The sequence below is a fragment of the Prunus mume genome, linkage group LG4 (assembly GCF_029339155.1).
Source record: "Prunus mume cultivar Tortuosa linkage group LG4, ASM2933915v1, whole genome shotgun sequence".
Lineage (NCBI taxonomy): Eukaryota > Viridiplantae > Streptophyta > Magnoliopsida > Rosales > Rosaceae > Prunus > Prunus mume.
This window is the reverse complement of record NC_142701.1, coordinates 1,305,521-1,326,481: the sequence shown is the minus strand read 5'-3', so window position 1 is coordinate 1,326,481 and position 20,961 is coordinate 1,305,521. Positions and strand designations below refer to the sequence as shown.

Sequence of the window (20,961 nt, the reverse complement as noted above, 5' to 3'; positions counted from 1 at the left end):
ATACTATTTCGTTTAAAAATACTGGTATGGCCCTTTGGCTACACTATTTCTTTTGAAAAATTAGGAAAAGCCCAGTATAGCCGCCCGGTTATACTATTTCTTTTAAAAAAATTTGAAAAATCCGAGTATCACCGCATACAGCTATACAATTTCTTTTGAAAAATTAGGGAAAACCCGCGTATAGCCGTTCGGCTCTAATAAAAAAAATTGACAGAGTCGTTGTTACGTGTTGGCAAGAGTCGTTATATTTACACTCACACATTGATTCATATAACCACAAACCCATGAAGAAGATTCAACCCAAACCCACAAAGTGGATGATGAGGAGACTGATGATGATTATGATTATGATGATTGTGGGAGCATATAATTTCGTCTCCAATCACAGGCGCCACGTGGAAAAGAAGATTATCTCTTTTAATTAATTAATTGAACCAGTTTATCTGGCCAATTAATTAATTGGGATAAATGTCTTAATTAATGGGATATTATCTTTATTTAATAAGATAATACCATTAATTTAGATATTATCATAATAAAGAGAAGATAATATGTTTTGTCTTGTTTACGTCGTTTTAATTTTCACACCATGACGGTAATTAACTTCGTCGTGCGTTGTGGTGTGATAATTAAAACGACATAAACAAGACAAAACCATCGTCTTATTAAGAGTAAAATACAAAAACAATCATGGGAGAGGTAGATCTGGCCCTTTTTTTTTTTTATAATGTTTTTCCTCTTAATAAGACAACTGTTTTTTCTTGTTTACGTCATTTTATTTATACAAATTTATAAATAAACCCAATCCTAGACATGTATTTATAAAAAAAAAAACCCAAACACTATTTAAACATAGAAACACACCCAAAATTAACCCCAAAATCAACAATTGTATATTTTTTGGGTGTGTTTATAAATGGGTTTTGAGTGTGTGTAATGATGGGTTTTGGGTGTGTTTATAAAGTGTTTTGGGTGTTGGGTTTTTTTATAATTTCAGCTCCTATTTTGAGTGTTTTAGTGAAACTCTTTTATTTATCACACCATGACAGTGCTTAACTACCGTCATGCTAAAGGAAATAGCATGACATTAATTGTTATCTAGCAACGTGTGAAATATAATATTACGTCATATTTTTCAAATAACCATCGTTTTTTCCCTTACAAGTTATATTTTTCTCTAAACATGGTTTCTAAATCTCAAAGTAAGGAGGCTGCAGTTTCAAAGGCTCAAATGAATGAAGACAAAACAATTCAAAGCAAAACCTCAAAGAATATGAGATTTACTTCAACTGCTGACATGTCCATAAATTTACACATTTATGTACTTTTTATACTTAGTTTTTGTTGGAGAATTTGGTTTAAAAAGGACTTATTACTTTATTTTCTCAATTTTCAGCTTTCCAAAGCAAGTAATTTGTTTTCAACAAAAATACGACTTTTTGGTGGAGTTTTAGTACGAGACTAATTGGAGATGAAAGCTAAGACCTTGAAGATGATTGTGGAATTTTTCTAGCGGAGCTACCAATGAGAGCAGTCTTTGAAGTTAAGTCAGCATAAGGTGCAATCCCGTCAAAACTGTGCTGTTGTGGAAGAATGACTATTTGAAGACTTTCCTATTTTTCCTTAAGGCGTGAGATATATGGCTGGAAATATAAGACCAAAACCTACAATTTACATATTTTTCCCAAATTTTCTTGGAGGAGAAACAATCCCAAACGTGTGTGCAAAGTAGCTGATGTGTTATCCCAGTCCAAGTAGGAAGAGGAATCAATTACTTACCCATTTTGGATTTATGTTTTAATTAGGTTTTTCTTTATTCTTGGGCTGCTGTAAAAGCCTAGCTAGGGTAGGAATAGATGTGTGGTGTTTTATTTAAGCATGAGAAACAACTCCCTTGGGGAGACATGAAAAGACTAGGAGAAATTGGAGACACCGGAAGAGTACCGCTATTGGCTAAGTTTGATTGTTTCTTCCTTATGTTTTTACTTATGTCGAATTCTATGATTATGTGTAACTAATTTTCTTTTTCTAGGGCATGATTTAGCCCTAGTATGATAATCTAGTTTTCTTATTTTACCTATCTATGGATTGCCGTTTGATATTGGATTCTTAATCACTGTGCTTAATAACTCGGTTGATTATCTTGATGCTTGTTCACCATCTAGACTTTTAATTGAGTTAATCGGATGCAAATTAGAGTAAATAACATACTTAATTTGAGGCTTGCTTCTTGCGATTAGGATTTGTAATTCGTCTAGAGTAAATACCATACTCCTAGGGTTTACACGCTTGTTCAAGGTTTTCATTGATCTTAATGAGTTTCTATGTGTTGATATTTGACCTAAATACCATAGGTGAATTGCATGTAGGAATATACGAGTTAGCCTAAATACCATATGTAATTCATGAAAAAGGAAAACTAAGCGGCGACATCAAATTGTTAGTAAATAGGTAGGTGAATAGGAGACTAGATCGGATTACTAGTGGTGAATTCATTCTCCTAGTGCTTTTATCAATTTGAATTTCTCATCTTGTGTTTCGTGACTTTCTACTTATTTTGTCTTTTAATTTCGTTAATTAAATCATTCTTTCAAAAACCCCTTTCGTGTTTACATGAGTATGCTACGTGTTTAATTTCTTGTCTATATAATTAGAGTAGTTAAACTATTTTGTGAAGTAAATTAGATTAGACTAATTGGTAGTTGAAATCAATCCTCGTGGGAATGACCTCGTATTTTCCATACTATATTACGATTGACCTTGTGCACTTGCGAGTATAATTTGTGTTTAGACTAATCTTTATAATCTCCATTTTTCAGGTTGTCTAAAATTCACAACAACTACTGAGAAAGACCCTAATAGCTCAACGACATTTGATGAGGAGCCAAAGTCAACTCGTGGTATCAACACAATAAGCTGTGTTGTGAAGAGAAAAATCCAAAAGATTAAACCCGTAGTTGAGTACAATAAAAAGGGAAGACCACATGGCAAGGCTGCTGTTGGGATGCAATCGTATATTGGTGTTTTGGCACTCACCAAAGTCCCTTTTGTGGACAAGAAACGGAATGAATTGCTCAAGGATATAAAGGAGCAGATTTGGGAAGTTGTTTAGATAGCTTATGTTGTTGGGCAAGGGGGCAAGAAGATGGTGTTATCATCTGCCTAAAAAAAATGTAAGGATTTCAAGTCTTCCTTAATGAGGCACTTTATTCTTCCATTCACAAATGACAATGACAAGTTAAAAGAACCTCCTCAGCTATATAAATTCCTAGAGAAATCGGCTTGCCGCCTTTGTAGCTTCAAGATTATCCCTAGAATTTGTGGCTATGCATACTGAATAGTTACAGAGAAAGGAAAAAATGCAAGTACAACCATAGGTTGTCTCCAAAAGGGTATGTTGGTTTGGAGGACCAATTGAAAGAAAGTCTAAATTATTGGATTGAACAGGACATCAGTAAAGTGCTCGATGTCAACTTTAATGAGTTGATGAATTTCAAGATTGAATGTGGAAAGCTGAATGAATATATTGAGACGCTACAAGATCAAGTGATGGATCTAGAGCTAGAAATTGGAATGCTAACACAAGATGAAAATCTAGAAGAAAATGGTATTGGCTAGCCTCAAAGTATCGTGAACATAAGCGACGTGGAAGACGAGTAAGGGGGGAAAGCATCTACGTTAATAAGCTTTGAAATTATGGGAGAGATTGTTGGGGTAATTTCAAAGGTCAGAAGTTTAGGAAATAAAAAGTTAGAATCTAAATGGTTTTGCTATTATGTCTAGTTTATGAGTTGAAGTTAATGTGAGGTTTAGTGGGTATAATGGTTATGATTATGTTTAATGTTGAGTTAATATTATGGCATATAAATAGGCATTGTATCCACTTTATGTTAGTGTGCATAAAGAGTATCAAGTGTGTGTTGTAGTAGAGTATTTGAAGTATCAATCTTATTAAAATTTGTCTCAAGTAAGTTTGTGTAGGTGCTCTGTGAAGCAATACTTCAAATACTCTACTACAACACACACTCTTGATACACACATAATACTCCCACACATAGAGTGGATACAATGCCTATTTATAGGCCATAATATTAACTCAACATTAAACATAATCATAATCATTATACCTACTAAACCTCACATTAACTTCAACTCATAAACTAAACATAATAGCTAAACCCTTTTAACTTTTTATTTCCTAAACTTCTAACATTTGAAATTATCCCAACAGTTGAGAGGAAGAATAGGGTTCTCATAGAAATGGCAAGAGTCATGCTAAACAGTATGACCAAGGTGTTAGAACTAGACATCAAATTGCGAAAGAAATCAATCATGTGTGTTATGTTTCAAATGAAATGGCTTCTTGCTATGCAAGAAGAACTCAATTAGTTTGTTCAAAAGGAGCTTGGTATCTTGTTCCTAGGCCTACGGATACAAATATCATTGGAACCAAATGGATCTTTAAGAACAAAAGTGATGAACTTGGTAATGTAATTAGGAACAAGGCTAGACTTGTAGCTCAAGGATGCACTCAGATGGAGGATGTTGATTTTGATGAAACCTTTGCCTTTGTTTCAAGGTTGGAGTCTGTTAGATTTCTTCTTGCTCTTGCTTGTCATTTAAATTTCAAATTGTTTCAAATGGATGTTAAAATCGCTTTTTTGAATAGAATCTTGAATGAAGAGGTCTATGTTGAACAACCTAAGGGTTTTGAGATCCTCATCATCCAAATGATGTGTTTAGGCTCAAAAGACTCTTTATGGTTTGAAACAAGCACCTAGAGCTTGGTATGAGAGATTATCTTCTCATTTGCTAGGAAATGGCTATGTTAGAGGCTCTGTGGATAAACACTATTTGTGAAAAAGTTTATAATAAAAAAAGATGTTATGATCGCTCAAGTCAACGTGGATGATATCATAGTTGGGTCTACCTTTGAGTCTTATGTTCAAGAGTTCATCCATGTCATGACTAGTGAATTTGAAATGAGTCTTGTTGGTGAACTTAATAAATTTCTTGGGTTACAAATCAAACAAGAGCAAGATGGGATCTCAATTTCCTAGTCCAAATATGCCAAGAACTTAGTCAAGAAATTTGGTATGGAGTCGGCAAAAACTTCCATGACTCCAATGAGCACCTGTGCTAAATTGCATAAAGACTTATGTGGAAAGTCAGTAGATCAAACTATTTATAGAATAATGATTGGCAGTCTTCTTTATCTAACTGCAAGTAGACCAGACATTGCTTTTAGTGTGGGAGTAGGTGCTAGGTTCCAAAGTGATCCAAAAGAATCTCATCTCATTGGTGTAAAGAGAATCATCAAGTATGTAAGTGGTACCATTGATTTTGGTTTGTGGTATACTTATGATACTAATTATGATTTAGTTGGTTTTAGTGATGCTAATTGGGTTGGATGTTGTGATGATAGGAAGAGTACATCTGGGGGAGTCTTCTATATCAGGAACAATCTTGTTGCTTGGCATAGCAAGAAACAAAATTATGTGTCCATGTCCACTGCTGAGGCAGAATATGTAGCAGCTGAAAGTTACTGCACTCAACTTCTCTTGATGAAACAAATGTTGTTTGACTATGATTTTTGTCTTTCGATATTTATGTCTACTGTGACAACATTAGTGCCATTTATATCTCATAAAATCTTGTCCAACACTCAAGAATTAAGCACATAGATATAAGGCATCACTTCATTCAAGATCTTGTGGAAAACAACATTTTGATTTTGAAATTTTTTCCCTCTGAAAAACAACTTGCTGACATGCTAACAAAGGCCCTGGACTTTCAAAAATTTGTTGACTTGAGAAAGTCAATTGGTTTTTGCTCAATTGATTGAATTTTTTTAGTCCATATATGCCTTCAGCACATTATGACTTGTTGTTTGTTCTTATTAAATAAGTGTTTCACTCGATTGGCTACAAACTCATGAGAATCTGATGTTTTGTAAAATTGGATTGATTTAAATAAGTGTTTCACTTGATTGGCTACAAACTACATTCTTCTCTTGAAAAACATATCTTCTATGTCCTCTACAAATTGTCTGAAATTCAGTTAAGATAATTGACCATCTCTCTTACTGGTTTCAATCAAATAAAAACAATACATAAACACAAAAGAATTATTATACTATAAGTAAAAATTTTGTGTGAAGTGTGACAAATATAGTCAGTGCTCTAGGAAGGTATAAGGTGATATATTTTGAGGTGTTTAGAGCAAAGAGCTGCAAAATTGGGCCATTAAGCACTTAAGTTTGAGATGTGCAAGATTCTGTAAGACGTTTTGTTCAAATATCTTTTCCACAAATAATCTAATGTGTTGTCCAAGGATGCTTAATATATGTCTCTCGTAATAGCTCAATTTTCTGCATCATTTGTCTTTTCTCATATATGATCTCCTTAATCCCATGTTGAGTGTGCTACTGAGTGCTTAAATTAATCATATTCTCCATCTCAGGTTTGAATGTTGATGTGTTTAATTGGCATACCCAAAATTGAGTCTTGGTTCATTTCTGCGTATGTGCTGAAGTTCTTGGATGGTTGACACTAATTCTTTTCAACTTCATTTTTTGTTCCATATGATCTCTCATGCCTTCAGTGTTTTTAGTTAACAAGTCAACTTTTGATGTTTTCTTTTGTTCTCGATGCCTGTGCCACACATTATAACACGTGTCCATCCTCCTCACGTCTCTCTTGCTAGAGTGTATATTTAATCTTCACGATTTGCCCAAACTCTGATCCTTTTGTCACCATTAAAGGCTCGTCTAAATTCACCTCCCCTAAAGCTTCTGAGTTTTTCTCCTTAGTGTCCAAGCAGCAATTTGTTCTAGAGCACATGTATATTCTGGATGATCTTTACTTACATGACATGTCATGTGCTGATGCTCTGTTTACTCATTATCAGTTGCATAAAATCAATTCCATCTCTTGTCAATTCTATGCTTCTGTGGTGCATGAATTTTACTCAAATTTCCCATGCACCCTTGCACACACCAACAATCGTGTCTTTGTTAGGCATGTCGTGGTGTTGGTTAAACCCCTTGTCATTGATAGGTTCCTAGAGGTTTTGCCATGTCCAAACGTTAATTTTGATGCATTTGCCTTTGTTGTCTCTAAATACACCATCTCTTAGTTTCGGTATGTCGCCTATGTGGATCATTTTCTATCATTAACTGTCAAAGGGCTTCCTCTGAAGTCCTACTTGAAGCCAATGTATAAGTTTCTCTGGGATTTTGTTTGCCGTAACATCTTTCCTACTGCAAACAACTCCAATCCCACTTTGTTTGGCTGTTAGTTAATGTTGTCTCTCATTAATAAGGATCCTATTCCTTTTGGTGAAATCATCTTTCATGCCATCTGCTCCAAGTCTTGTAGTCATGGCAAGGCTTATAAGGGCTCTATGATATTTCATTCTCTCATCACCTCACTTGGCGGACACAACTCTGTTCCTGTTCTTGGTGTTTATATATGTAATGATGCCCCTTTTCCCTACTCTCATTCCTCTAACTCCTTGAGTGACAAACTGTCATCTCACTCATTAATCTGCATAAGAAAATTCGGCATTATGAGCACAATATTCAGTATTTGAAGGGTTTTCTTCGTGATGATCCTACAATGGATATTGCTTAGATAATTCTGACTCTCATTCTGAAGCTTCTGATGGTTTTGAGGAGTTCTAATGAGTTCTCTAGTCATTAGGTTGTGCTGCTTGGATTTATGTTTTGTTATGGAGGAGTGATTTATGTTTTCTCATGGGGGAGTGATTTATGTTTGTATAGGGGAGTGTTGTGTGTTTTTGTATGGTGGAGTATTGTCTTTTGCATGGCTTAAACTCTTTTGAATATTTTGATTCTCTCCTTATATTATGTGACGCAATTTCTATATGCACTATATATATATATACATATATTTTTGTCAACCCAACCTGTTTCATATTCTATGAACTATTTGCACTTGATGTTTGTCGAGATTGTGTTTGTCTTGCATATACCTTTTGATGTCATGTCTCAATGTTTGGGTTATGTGTTGAGAGTGTGAGTTAAAGTTTTTTTTGCTCAAGGAAAGCCAAAAAGGGGAGTTCGTAAGGTTGTAAGTAATCAATTGGTTTTTAGCTTTCCTTGCCATGTGTATAATTTCTTGTAATAAGCTTGCTCAAAAGGATATAGATTAGTTTAAGGTTGATGGCTTATTGTGGACCTCACAGACAGATTGTCACGTTGGTTTTTCTTCAACAAGGCGGCAATGGAATTTTTCAATAAAGGTAAAATCATGCATTGTATTGCATCTTTGGTTGCTAGTTCACCTGGATGACCTGTCATCATGACGATACAATTTTACCGTTTACTGTCAGTTTTTGTTTCTCTGTCCAAAAAATTCTTTTTATCTTATTTGACAGCCAATACATTGCTGACAACTGTAGTTTTTATTCTAGGGCAGCCTTTTACTCTCCTTGCTATAAGCAGGCAAATTTTTAAGGTGAAGTCACTTCACAAAAAATACCTTGCACTTTTGGAAAGTTTGAAGGCTCAATATTTTCTCTATGCTTTTCTTTGTGAAGGCCATGAGGTTGCATTTATGAGGTTTTAGAACAAATCTGCTTGTGATTACTATATCTGCATCTAGTTGTCCTAAATCATATATATCATTCTAGATCCAGAGTTTAGATTTTAAGATTGATTTTCTCCAAGAATGATTTCTTGAGAAAATTGATCCTTTCTTAAATCAACATTTCATCACTGCATTTGTTTGAGTAGTGCTATGCTATTGGTGCCATGAGATGATTGAGCTGAAGGATGAAGCTGCCATTGTCATGATAGACTAGTTGCAAGCAACATTGATGAGAAGAAGAAGAGAGCTTGGAGAGGTATATGTCATGACCCGATTTGAAAATAAGAAATATTCTTGAATCAGGCTGTGAGTCATATCATAATTTGGGAATATTCCTTATTTTCGAATCGGGTCGTGACAATATAGCTGCTCCTTTATAGAACTAGGAAACTTGAGTTGTATATGTCGATTTTGTTTGGGCCTAAAATTGACACACCCATTAAAATGAGGCCCAGAGTAAGGCTGCAAAATCAAAGCAATTTGGTCTTGAAAAACAGAAATTGGAAGCCCAAAATCTAGAAAGCTGCCCAAAGCATGGGCCTCACAAGCCGTTGTGATAAAAAGGGGAGCAGAGACAGGAAACAAATCCCACGTGACATCTCTGGGATAAAGGAAAGTCAACAATAGCAACTGTCACGAAAGAAGTGATTGAAAGGTTTATGTCATCAAGCTATTCTGAAAAGACCCTAAAAAAATCTGAAGATCAAAATCCCTCTTATATATATATAAATTCAGAGATTTTTTCTTCTATTCTACAGAGAGGGTAATTCTCCCAATGAGATAAGCAAGCTACAAACTCAGAGAGAGATAAGCAAGAAAGCAGGGAGCTGTCCAGAAAAGAAATCAAACTAACCATCACGGATGAAATCTCACAAGGGGCAGTTGGAATTAAGAGAAGAGATTAGGTTCTTTTTCAAGAAAAACAGGGAAGTGATTGCCTATTTTGAAAACCTATCTGCCAAACTGATAAAATCCTACTTTCTTTCTTTCCATTTTAAAAGAAAAAAAGGGAGAGATATCTTTTGAAAAGATTTGCCGCCCATTATCATTTTTTACTATAAATACAAGGGGGAGTGAACAGGTAAAGGACAACAAAAAATTCATCATCCAATCAAACAAAGATCTTACACAAGGAAACCGTCAAATAGACAGCTCAAAATCAACCAACAAGCCCACTTGAATTTCAAGTGAAACCAGATTCAGATCAAAATTCCCAAGGTCCAGACTTAAGAAGCAAGTCATTCAAAACGAGGTTTCTCTGTTACAAATTTAGTTCAGCAATAACCAAGGCAGATAGAGGCTTGAGTTTCCTCCAAATATGGAAAACTTCAACAAAATTCACAAGGTGATCTCTAGCCCACTCAAGTCCTCAAAAGTCACTTCTACCCGTGCGGTGAGAAAATCGTAGTTCGCCCACTCGAAGCTTCACAAAGCATGAGGTACATTGAAGCTCTGCGAAATCAACTTTGTATCGATTTACGATTTAAGCCTAGCGATCAAAGTTGTCAGCGGTCGATCCGGCCCAAGCATTTCCATCCGGCCGGGCATTTCCAGTCCCCGGATCGAACCTTCCATCTCGGAAATGGAGTCCCAATTGTCTCTTCATCTCTCTCTAGCATAAGCATTCATTGTTATTTTTGTAAAAAGGGTTCCGCCTAAAAATTTTAAATCTCATCAACCATTACGACCGGACAACCTCTTTATCTCGAGATAAATTGTTAAAGTCCTCACCAATGAGGCAGAAAAGAACTTACTTGGGAGATATTCCTCACCCAAATTCACAATCGCTTGTTTGCAGAAATCAGTAACTTGGGACGCAAGTTATCCATTCCAAACTAAGTCTGCTAGAATTTTTTACTAGCAGTGCACGCCGCACACCAAAGAAAGCGACTTCTTGACAGTTCACGTTTCTTCAAGGCGGTGGGAACTTTGCCCTTCCATCATAGGAGTAAACACAAAACGGGTGAACAGATTTATGTAACTATTTCTTATTGTTAGTGGTTTGCCTGGTTAGAGTGATGACCCTTAGTTTTTCTTAGTGGTGAGTTTCTGGGTAAACATTTCTGCTGTGTTGTTCTTGTTGTTATGATTAGTCATACTATACCTGTTGTTGCTGAAATGCTGATGAATGATTCTCACACACCTATCACTCTAGTTGTTGCTAGCACATGGGATGCCTAGATAGACAGGTCCTTCTGAGTGCCTAGGTTGTCACGTAGTCCTTTTCTGTTATAAACTTAAAATTGATGGTAATCAATCATTATGCATACAAGTTGAGTTAAGATATTATTGGTGGAAATGAATAAGTCGCATATTCCCTCATGATATCATTAGTGGAAATGAATGAGTCACATATTCCCTTATGATTTTATTGGTGGAAAGGAATGAGTCATTTATTCCCTTAAGATTCTCTTATAAGTATCATCCTTTCTTGCTTTCAACCATTCATTCCAACTCTGTAGAATATAATTATGTAGTAGTGTTTTATGTGTGTGTGTGTGTGTGTGTGTGTGTGTGTGAGAGAGAGAGAGAGAGAGAGAGAGAGAGAGAAAAAGAAACAAGATGGAAAACGTGTGGGTTTTTCTTGCAAGATTTTATAATTATAATTATCATGGTGAGTGGGTTATGTAATGCATTCTAAAAGTTCTTATTTTGTGATAAATGTGAAAATTATGGATTATCATGGATTTATTCTATTTACAAATCTCTCTCTATTTTTTAGTCAGGATATCTAATTTGTGCAATATTTCACACAATATATATTTTTTTTGGGACTTTTTTGTGAAGTATATTCAGGGAACATGAGAACTTCAATGACGGGGTATTCGAAGGATAAATATACCAAATAGGGACACAGGGCAGTGACTCTGATAAGGGTCACGTGCTGAGTACAATTTGTGAAGGATAACCAAGATATGAAGTAATGATATGATATGATTTGGATTGTGTATCTTTTTATAATATTTTATAGAGTGGGTAATGGCATTGCTTGACTCACATATTACATAATCCACTCAATAAGTGGTGGTTTGCTCATTCCTCACCTATTTTGTTTTTCAAATCAATTAGTGGGCAAAACAAAGACTAAATTGGAGAAGTTGGATTAGTTGAGAGTGATAAAGTTTTATTTATATCTTATACACTTGTAAGACTATTATTATTTTTATAAGGAAATTTTCAATCTTTTTATTTTATTATGTTCAATTCATGTACCCTGATTCAGGAATATTCTTTATTTCCGAATCGCGGCGTGACAAAATGATATCAGAGCCCAAGGATTAGATACCCCCGGGGAAGAAATGTGATTTAGTGTTAGTAAATTTTGAGGACAAATGTTTTTTAAGGAGAGTAGACTGTGAAGACCTTTTAAAAAAAGACACTATATATTATTAATTTAAAGAAATATTCATTATTTAATATTTATTTTGAAGATCTATATCTATTAAATATTAGATCTAGGGTGGAAATATTACCTCAGTTGGAGGTGGTACCATTCTTGTAGCCTCCACGTGTACAAACATAAAATTGATGGTAATTAATCATTATGGCATAAAATTGGTGGAAATGAATGAGTCACATATTTCCTTATGATATCATTGGTGGAAAGGAATGAGTCATCTATTCCCTCAACATTCTAATATGCTTGTTACTTCCATAGCCTCTCCTATAAGTATCATCCTTCATTGCTTTCAATCATTCATTCCAACTCTTTAGAATATAATTATGTAGTAGTGTTTTGAGAGAGAGAGAGAGAGAGAAGAAGAAGAAGAAGAAGAAGAAGCTTTTACGAGATTTTTTTTTTTTTTTAATAACAATGAACCGATGAATCCATGAAAAACGTTTCGTACCGAAAATTCTATATTGTTTTTATGCCTTTGTCTCCTTACTAGGGCTTGACATGCCGCGAATCCTCTTGAAAGAGAGGGGTGTTCGGGAAGGTGGACACATGTGGTGCATGGCTGTCGTCAGCTCGTGCCGTAAGGTGTTGGGTTAAGTCCCGCAACGAGCGCAACCCTCATGTTTAGTTGCCACCGTTGAGTTTAGAAGCTTGAGTAGACTGCCTGTGATAAGCCGGAGGAAGGTGAGGATGACGTCAAGTCATCATGAAGAAACAAGATAGAGAACGTGTGAGATTGTCTTGCAAGATTTTTGAATTATAATTATCATGGTGAGTGGGTTATGTAATGTGTTCTAAAATTTCTTATTTTGTGATAAATGTGAAAATCATGGATTTATTCTATTTACAAATCTCTCTCTATTTTCATGTCAAACATGTCTAATTTGTCCAATATTTCACACAATATATATATATATATATATATATTTAGAGTTTTTGTGAATTACATACTATTCATGGAACATGAGAACTTTAGTGACGGGCTATCGAAGGTAAATGTAACAGACGGGGACATAGGATAGTGAGGCCGATATGGGTCACGTGCTGGGTACAATTTTTGAAGGATAATCAAGATTTGAAGTAATGATGTGATAAGATTTGGTTTGTGTATCTTTTTATTATATTTTATAGAGTGTGTAAAATGACATTGTTGGCATATTACATAATCTATTCACTGAGCGATGCTTTGCTCATCCCTCACCTATTTTGTTTTTCAAATCAATTAGTGGGCAAGACAAAGACTAAATCGGAGAAGTTGGATTAGTTGAGACGAATAAAGTTTTATTCATATCTTGTATACTTGTAAGATTATTATTATTATAAGAGAAATGTATTTTAACCAATTTTTCAATCTTTTTATTTTATTTTTCATTCAATTTACACACCTGATTCGAGAATTATTCTTATTTTCGAATCGGGCCATGATAGTCTATGATCTACAACACTTGAGCCTCAACTTGATTAAAATTCTATGTTGTATCTTTGTGTTGGGCCCATTTGTTCTAATTGTTGGGATGTGCTGCTTTGCTTGGGCTTTCCCACTTTTATAATGCTTCCTATTCCTAATGAACGGTCACTTTGAAAAAAAAGTAAAATTGTTTTGGTATATCTACAAGTTCTTAAAAAAAAAGTTTGTAATTTGTAGAAGCTATCAGGTTCATGCACGCCATTCGGTTCAAAACGCAGTAACAGGAGTCATGCTCTTTACCTAAAAGGAAAGACCCGAAAAAGAAAATAATAAAAACCCAAAAGTGCCCAACTGCTTTAACAGCGATAAATTTTAGGAGAGAAACGTAAGAACGTGAAAGCTCACCACGTGACGATACATGACAGAGATCACGTTTTCCTTTTTAAAAAATCTTGAAAACTCAAAAAGTGGCGTATAGGAATAAGTCAAACGTTAATTTATTACAATGGATATCCAAATGCCACGTGTAACGATACGGTTGCCGATCCTTTTTCGTACTTGAATTGCGTGGGGCCCACCCATAGTCACAGAACACGTCCACCGACGATTGGCGTCAATAACGGCGTTATTCCATTCGCATCGTATCTGCGAGAAATGCAAAGCCTTTGTTTTGTCCGTTTGTTTCTCGTCTGTGGTCGATTCTTCTTCTTGCCAAAGTCCAACTCACGATACGTCACCGTATCTAACGTGGCTTTCTACCCACCCCTTTTTCTCTTACCAACCTCTTAATATTATTTCTCTATCAATTCACGTGACAATAAATTTCTTGTGACTACGATTAAGAGAACATGCCAGCAAATTCAAGTGGGGCTAATTTACTTGACCTTTATTATTTTTTTATTTTTATTTTTTAAATTGACTTAATTAGAAAGTTTTTTATATTTGTTGTATTGAAGGTAGATTCAAGAGTATATCTATTTGGCAAGTGCAAAGGAGACAAGCTCACTGCCTGACTGGCATACCCCACATCTGCACCAATCTTAAGAGGTTAACTTTCTTCATCTTCTATAGGATTGGCATTTAGTTACTTACAAGGTCAATAACATTTTACTATGCCAATGGAAATATCGAGGTCACTCTTTACTATAACAAGAGCCATTACCATGTTTTAGTATTGATAACCATGAATTATGAATTATTTAATAAAAACAAGAAATTCTTTTAGAAACAATCGAAATTTTGGACATTATACGTACACAAACAAATAACGTATTAAAATACGAGAACAAATATCTAATTATTTTTAATTATTTTATCAAGGTTCAAATTTAGAAACTCTTCACGGAGAAATACCACTATAACAAGAAATACTTGATCAAATACTAGAAATTTGAATCCAACTAACTTATCATTGTCCTTCCAAAACACATAAGTGACAATGTTTATTTCTTAATATAAAAATTCATAAATAAATACTTCGATTCATTGTGAATCTCATTTATTTCAGATGATAAGATAAGATTTTTCTATGCTTACCAATGATGATTAAATTTGGAAACTTCTCTGCTAGGCTGTGTTATTGTTGTATATTATATTGCAAAGAACAATATTTGCCGTAAAAAAAATGCAATTGACAAAAGCCAAAGACAACATTTATTCCTTGATCTAAAACAACCAAGTGACAGTTAAAACCCTGAAAAATATTGTCTAGGAAGTTTCCTTTAACTGCTAAAAAGCAAGCATAGGGAAAGAATAAGAAAGTATGGGAACGGAATTTTATGGGTAAAGTCATCAGACTCAGGACAGGGAAGACCCCACTGCCACTTTCCTCTATCTCTTTCTCTTAACTTCATCATCACTCTCCCTTTCGTTCTGTCTCTCTCTCTCTCAAAGTAATTTCCCTCTTTCACAACTTACTGTTCCCTTTCAAACGCTTTCAAAAGCAGCAACTTCCTCATGACCACCATGTTATGCGCATCTCATTCTCATTCCCTTCATTTTCCATAGCCTTCATTGCACACTCTGTTTTTGCCCTTTCTTTTTATTTTCTTTTTAAGCTTGCTTAGCCATTGATGGAGTCCATTGGCAAATCAATGAAGCACCACAATCAAAAGAGCAGTCTTCAGAGGCTGAGATGCTCTGTTCAGAACTATGACTGGGGGAAGAGAGGCACAGACTCTCTGGTGGCTAGGCTATCTGCTCTCAATTCTTCCTCTGAAATTGACCCAGAAAAGCCTTATGCTGAAATTTGGATGGGAACCCATGAGTCTGGACCTTCTTTTTTGATTCAAAATGGGGATGAGAATAATGGGTTTTTGTCAATTGGGTCTGAGAGTTTGAGTCTCAAAGATTGGGTTTGGGAAAACCCAAAGGTGCTTGGTGAGAAGGTGGTTCAAAAATGGGGCTCTGACTTGCCTTTCTTGTTTAAGGTACTATTGTTTCTCAATATGAAAGATTCCATTTGTCATATTTATTCTAAAGTTTTTTGGGTTTTCAATGTTGGGGTTGTGGACAGTGTGGAGTTTTTTGTTTTGTGTTTTTAGGTGCTTTCTGTGGCAAAGGCATTGTCAATACAGGCACACCCAGATAAGGAATTGGCTAAGGTTTTGCATAAGTTTATGCCAAATCTTTACAAGGATGCCAATCACAAGCCTGAGATGGCCTTGGCTGTTACACATTTTGAGGCTCTTTGTGGTTTCATCAGTCTTGAGGTAAGACACTGCTGGTTTTCATGTTTTGTTCTTATATTGGAAATTTCAATTGATTTACTGTTCAATTTGTGTTATTTAATCTTGTAAATGATAAGAATCATAAGATAGTGTGTGACTGAGAACTGGGTTTGCTTTTGAATTGTTTGGTTGCTGAGTCTTTTTAAAACAGTCATTAATTTTGACTGATTACATGCTCTCTTTCTTGTTTTAATTTGGTCATTAAATATTTGGGTTGTAACCAAGTTTGGGGCCCAACTGAATCGTTTGCCATTATTTGCAGAAATTTTTTTATGAAATAAGAATAACACTATTTTGTTATCTCTATCCCATCACAAACTGCCACGTGTACATATCGTGATTGACCGGGATAGAAAAATAGTACTATCCCTGTCTGAGAACTATAGTTGATATAATACCAAAAAAGTAAAAAAAAAATTACTTTTAATAGTCATCATTGGTGGAAGTTGTTTTTTATCTGAACTTCGAACTATACATTTAAAAATTGAGGTCAAGGTAGGTGTAGTGTTACTTTCTGTTATTCAGAGACTCTACCTAAGACACCTTTTTTCTTTCCCCTTAATTGTCTTTCTTTCCTAAAGCTATAATATAAACAAATATTGCCTTCTCTGCAGAGATCTCCATGGCAATAACAGCTTACTACTATGCCTTGCCAAATATCTGGATTGACCAACAGTGGAACATTGTGCCTTCATTAGTACTATTTAAATCATAATGACAAGTTTAATTATAAGTTTTTCGGTACTAATGGCAAGTAAGATCTTTCTGTATGTCAAATCTTATTAGTCCTCACTGTCATTCACTTGGATCTATTTGCTATTTTCTATCCAGGAGCTTAAAGTTGTGCTTGATAATGTTCCTGAGATTGAGGAACTGGTTGGTAGTGAAGATGCAAACAAAGTCTTTGACATTACTGATCGAGATGATGAGAATAAAGTAACCTCTGTTCTGCGTTCAATTTTCACCCACCTCATGTCAGCTAGCAAAGAGATGATAACTACAATAATCACTAAAATGAAAAATCGTTTACGCATCGAAAGTCAGGTAATTTGATGATTTTCAAGGGCAAGATGATAACTGTCAAATTATGTTTTCAAGGGCAAGTTCTTTCTCAAAGCTCTTCGCCCGGAGGACAATTTGATTTTCAAGGTGCTTTGGCATGTCATTGGACTTTTATCGATGCATATACTCTAACATCTAAAAGCAAATGGACCTTTGCATTAATAGACATTTGACTGCATGTTTATGATCTATTTTCTTATGTTAGATTGTATGGTTTTTTGTCTTTTTATTTTATGTAAAAAATTTGGTAATTCAGATGGAAAAAAACCTTGTTATGTTCATTCAGAATTGTCAATGACTAATTTCACTCTTTTGTCAGGGGAGACTCTTGACAGAAAAGGAACAGCTGGTGTTGCAGTTGGAAAGGCAATATCCAGCTGACATGGGTGTTATATCTGCCTTCTTTTTGAACCATGTGAATCTTAAGCCTGGAGAAGCACTATACATTGGAGCGAATGAACCCCATGCCTATATTTTCGGCGAGTGCATTGAGTGTATGGCAACCTCAGACAATGTAGTGAGGGCTGGCCTAACTCCTAAGCATATGGATGTTAACACCCTTTGTTCTATGCTCACATACAAGCAGGTAAAAGTATTCAGCAGTCTTTCTTGACTGGATCTTCTACTTGTTTGGTTGAAATTTCATTGCATTTGATATACACATGGGAGACTACTAAGTCAGATTCTATATCTATCAATGCATTGCGAAAAATATTCGAAATACAAAGCTACATAAATGTAAATGGAGGATAGGTCAAATGAGTCACTGATTAGGCATAGTTTGGAACTTTGCATGATTCTTAATGAGGATTTGTTAAACATCACTATTTGATATCTCTTCTTTTGCAGGGCTATCCTAAAATCCTGCAAGGAGTTGCTTTAGGTCCTTATGTAACAAGGTACCTACCCCCTTTCGATGAATTTGAGGTCGATTGCTGTCAGCTTCCCCAGGGAGAATCAGCAGAGTTCCCTGCAGTCCCAGGTCCTTCCATTTTTGTGGTCACTTTTGGGGAGGGAATCATATATGCAAGTGATCTTAAAGGAGATATAATTACAGAAGGAGATGTTCTCTTTGCACCTGCTAACACTCAGATTAGCATAACAAGTGCATCTCAGTTGCAGATATACAGAGCAGGAGTGAACAGCATGTTCTTTCAAGCCTCATAAATTTCATTACAGCTGCTGCACATCTTAGCTTTAGTGCAAGCAAATAATTTATTATTTTTTGCATTTTTTTTCACAATAAATGTATTTCTGTTATTCTGTAATATTAGCATTGCCATGTAAATGCATGTGCAATGAAATAAGTGAAAAAAATATACGAATAAGAATTCATCAATATAAATTGTTTGTAAAATAAAAAGATCATTAAAATGCAGTCCTCGCCTCTTCTATCGAGGGATCCCTCAAATAAGGAAACTCGTTGGAGTCCAATACAAATTTTATTTAAACGATTAGAACTGTCTATTTTTCAAGTTTTCATTTATGAATCATCCTTTAAAAAAAATTAGACAAATTAGAAACCGTTTAGACATTTAGTGCCTGTTTGGCATTGCTTATTTGAGGTGATAAGTGATTTTTTTAAAAATTTTGAGAAGCCCAATCCGTTTGGTAAACTGTGAGAAAATCATTTATTGTTAAAAATTGCTGTGAGAGAAAGCGCGGAAAATAAATGAATGAGGTATTCATTTCTGATTATGCGGAATTGCCAAAAGGCGCTGAGTTTAATGATTATGCGGTAATCATTTTCTGATTATACGTAAAATCAATGCCAACAACACTTTTAACAAAAATTTTACAAACGCAAACCGCTTCTACTTTCTTGATTTCTCTCACAAAAATCGATAATGATTATTTTCATAAAGACAAAGAATGCCAACCGCCTTAGTTGTGCTCAACAAAATCAATGAGCAAGATGTTTCAAGAAAACACTAAAATAACAATTTTTGATGCATGCTTTTCGCACCACCAATCAGAGTGTGTCTGTAGGGTTTTTTTATTTTAGCAAATTGACGAATGGGTCACGCTAAAAGAGAAATAGGTGAAATTACCCCATGAGTCTGAGTTCAAATATCAGACCCCAAGAATGCTTTGAAAGGGTAGTGAAACCTTAGGAAACACCTGGTTACCTTCACCAACAAAAATAACAACAGCTTACAGGTAGATTCTTAGCTTGGCATGAGAAACTTGTGGCATGGGAGCAAAACCATCATGAGTTTAGCATAAACAAAGAGAGAGCTGTGAGTTCTTATGAAAGACAGAGGTTCTAAGGAAAGGGGGAATGGATTCTAAGAAGGCTTGTTGAAGAGGGAGAGAGATGAGGATATAATGGGTATGTTGAGTAGTTTCCGGCAGCTTGACGAAAAATCAGTCAAGCTCTAGAATGTTTTAACATAAGAGAAAAGAGGAGGAGATGGAGGAATGGGGCTCAAAATTGCAGAGGTTTCAGGGAGGCGAGATGTAGCATGCTCTCTGAATGTGTGTGAGTTGGTTGTTGGGTAGGAGGTCCTCATTTATAGCTACTGGAAGCTCCTCCTTTCCAAGAAACCCTAATAGTTTCTATCCAATTTGGCCAAGTCTTTCCTTTCCTTTTTCTTCTTTTCCTTTGACTCATCCTATTTGGTGAAATTCTCTCTACTCAATTGCACAAAAACAAGATTTGGGGAGCTCTAGGCTTTTTCCGCAGTTGTTCCAGTGAGGAACTCCCATTTTCAGCAATCTTTCTTCCTTCTTTTCTCCCCTCTTCCATGGCTAGATCTGATCGGGTGGGGGGAGGGAAGAAGTGGGTATGTACACTGGTTTGAAGGGTGCCTTATCTCTTAGCAACCTACGTGCGCTAATATCCCCTGGTTCTTTGCGTGTTCCACCTTGGTGTTTGTTCTTAGCCCATGTGCTGAAGCCTCTGACATAACACTTTGGATTTAATCGTGGTTCACGTTTCCAGCTAAGTGCTGGAGACTATGGATATTTTCTTGGCTGCTTGGGCTTTTGCTAAAGTGATTGGTTAGCCTATCAAAGGAATGAGCTTAAATGATGGACTATTTTATTTATCGTGATGGGCTAATTTTTCCTAGAGTATTGGGCTTTTTTCTCTCTTTTATGCTTACCCATATATTTGGGCTCAAGAAATGGACTTGAGTTTTAGGACTCCTAAGCAGCCCAAAACTTCCATTTCTCAGCTCATCAATGGGCCTCATGAAAGTTCGTTACCATCCATACCACAACTCACTCAAGCAAGCCCCTGACATTTTGCGTGGCTTGGGCCCACTTAAGCTTGTAGCGTGGCTAGGTGTAATAATAATAATTGTTCGCTTGGCATTGCATGTCGCTTGAAGTGCTTGAATTTTGTTGCTTTTAAGAGGGATATGACGCTCGACAGGATAATTAGCTTGGGCTCGTAAAGCCAGTGCTTATTTCAACTCTTAGCATGACAGATTGCATATTTATTTGGCATGGCACGTGGATCATAACTCGTGCGAGCGTGAATGACGAACTTTTGCGTGCTCCAAATCGGGTCTTTTCTTAATGAGGTGTAGCACTGGGCCATGAATTCATTTGAGCCTAACCCTGGATTTTTTTGGACCTCAACATTAGTCCCCTTAATTAAGAGAGACAATGCTTTAAATCAAGGACTTTTAATTTGTTTCCATTATTTACCTTTGAGGGCAAAATAGTCAAAAAAATAAGTAATAAATGCAAATTGGGTTGGGGATTCATCAATTCAAATACATAGGCTATAACAAACATTTTCAT

The 20,961-nt window shown here is 35.6% G+C and overlaps 1 protein-coding gene across 1 annotated transcript; it reads left to right on the top strand.

Annotated features, from left to right (window-relative positions):
* Nucleotides 1–15,233: 15,233 nt before the first annotated feature.
* Nucleotides 15,234–18,586, top strand: LOC148917609 (mannose-6-phosphate isomerase 1-like). The gene is made up of 5 exons (XM_089051424.1): nucleotides 15,234–15,846; nucleotides 15,961–16,128; nucleotides 16,978–17,190; nucleotides 17,528–17,794; nucleotides 18,058–18,586. Exons 1-5 carry the CDS (start codon nucleotides 15,490–15,492, stop codon nucleotides 18,373–18,375), a joined length of 1,323 nt encoding a protein of 440 aa, XP_088907550.1. The 5' UTR covers nucleotides 15,234–15,489; the 3' UTR covers nucleotides 18,376–18,586.
* The last annotated feature ends 2,375 nt before the right edge of the window (nucleotides 18,587–20,961 follow it).

Excerpts from the sequence above, each read along its gene's own strand:
- LOC148917609 (XM_089051424.1), top strand. The coding sequence starts at position 15,490 with ATGGAGTCCATTGGCAAATCAATGAAGCACCACAATCAAAAGAGCAGT. Across the intron at positions 16,129-16,977 it reads GTGGTTTCATCAGTCTTGAG|GAGCTTAAAGTTGTGCTTGA; the intron begins GTAAGACACTGC and ends TTTTCTATCCAG. Across the intron at positions 17,795-18,057 it reads CTATGCTCACATACAAGCAG|GGCTATCCTAAAATCCTGCA; the intron begins GTAAAAGTATTC and ends CTTCTTTTGCAG.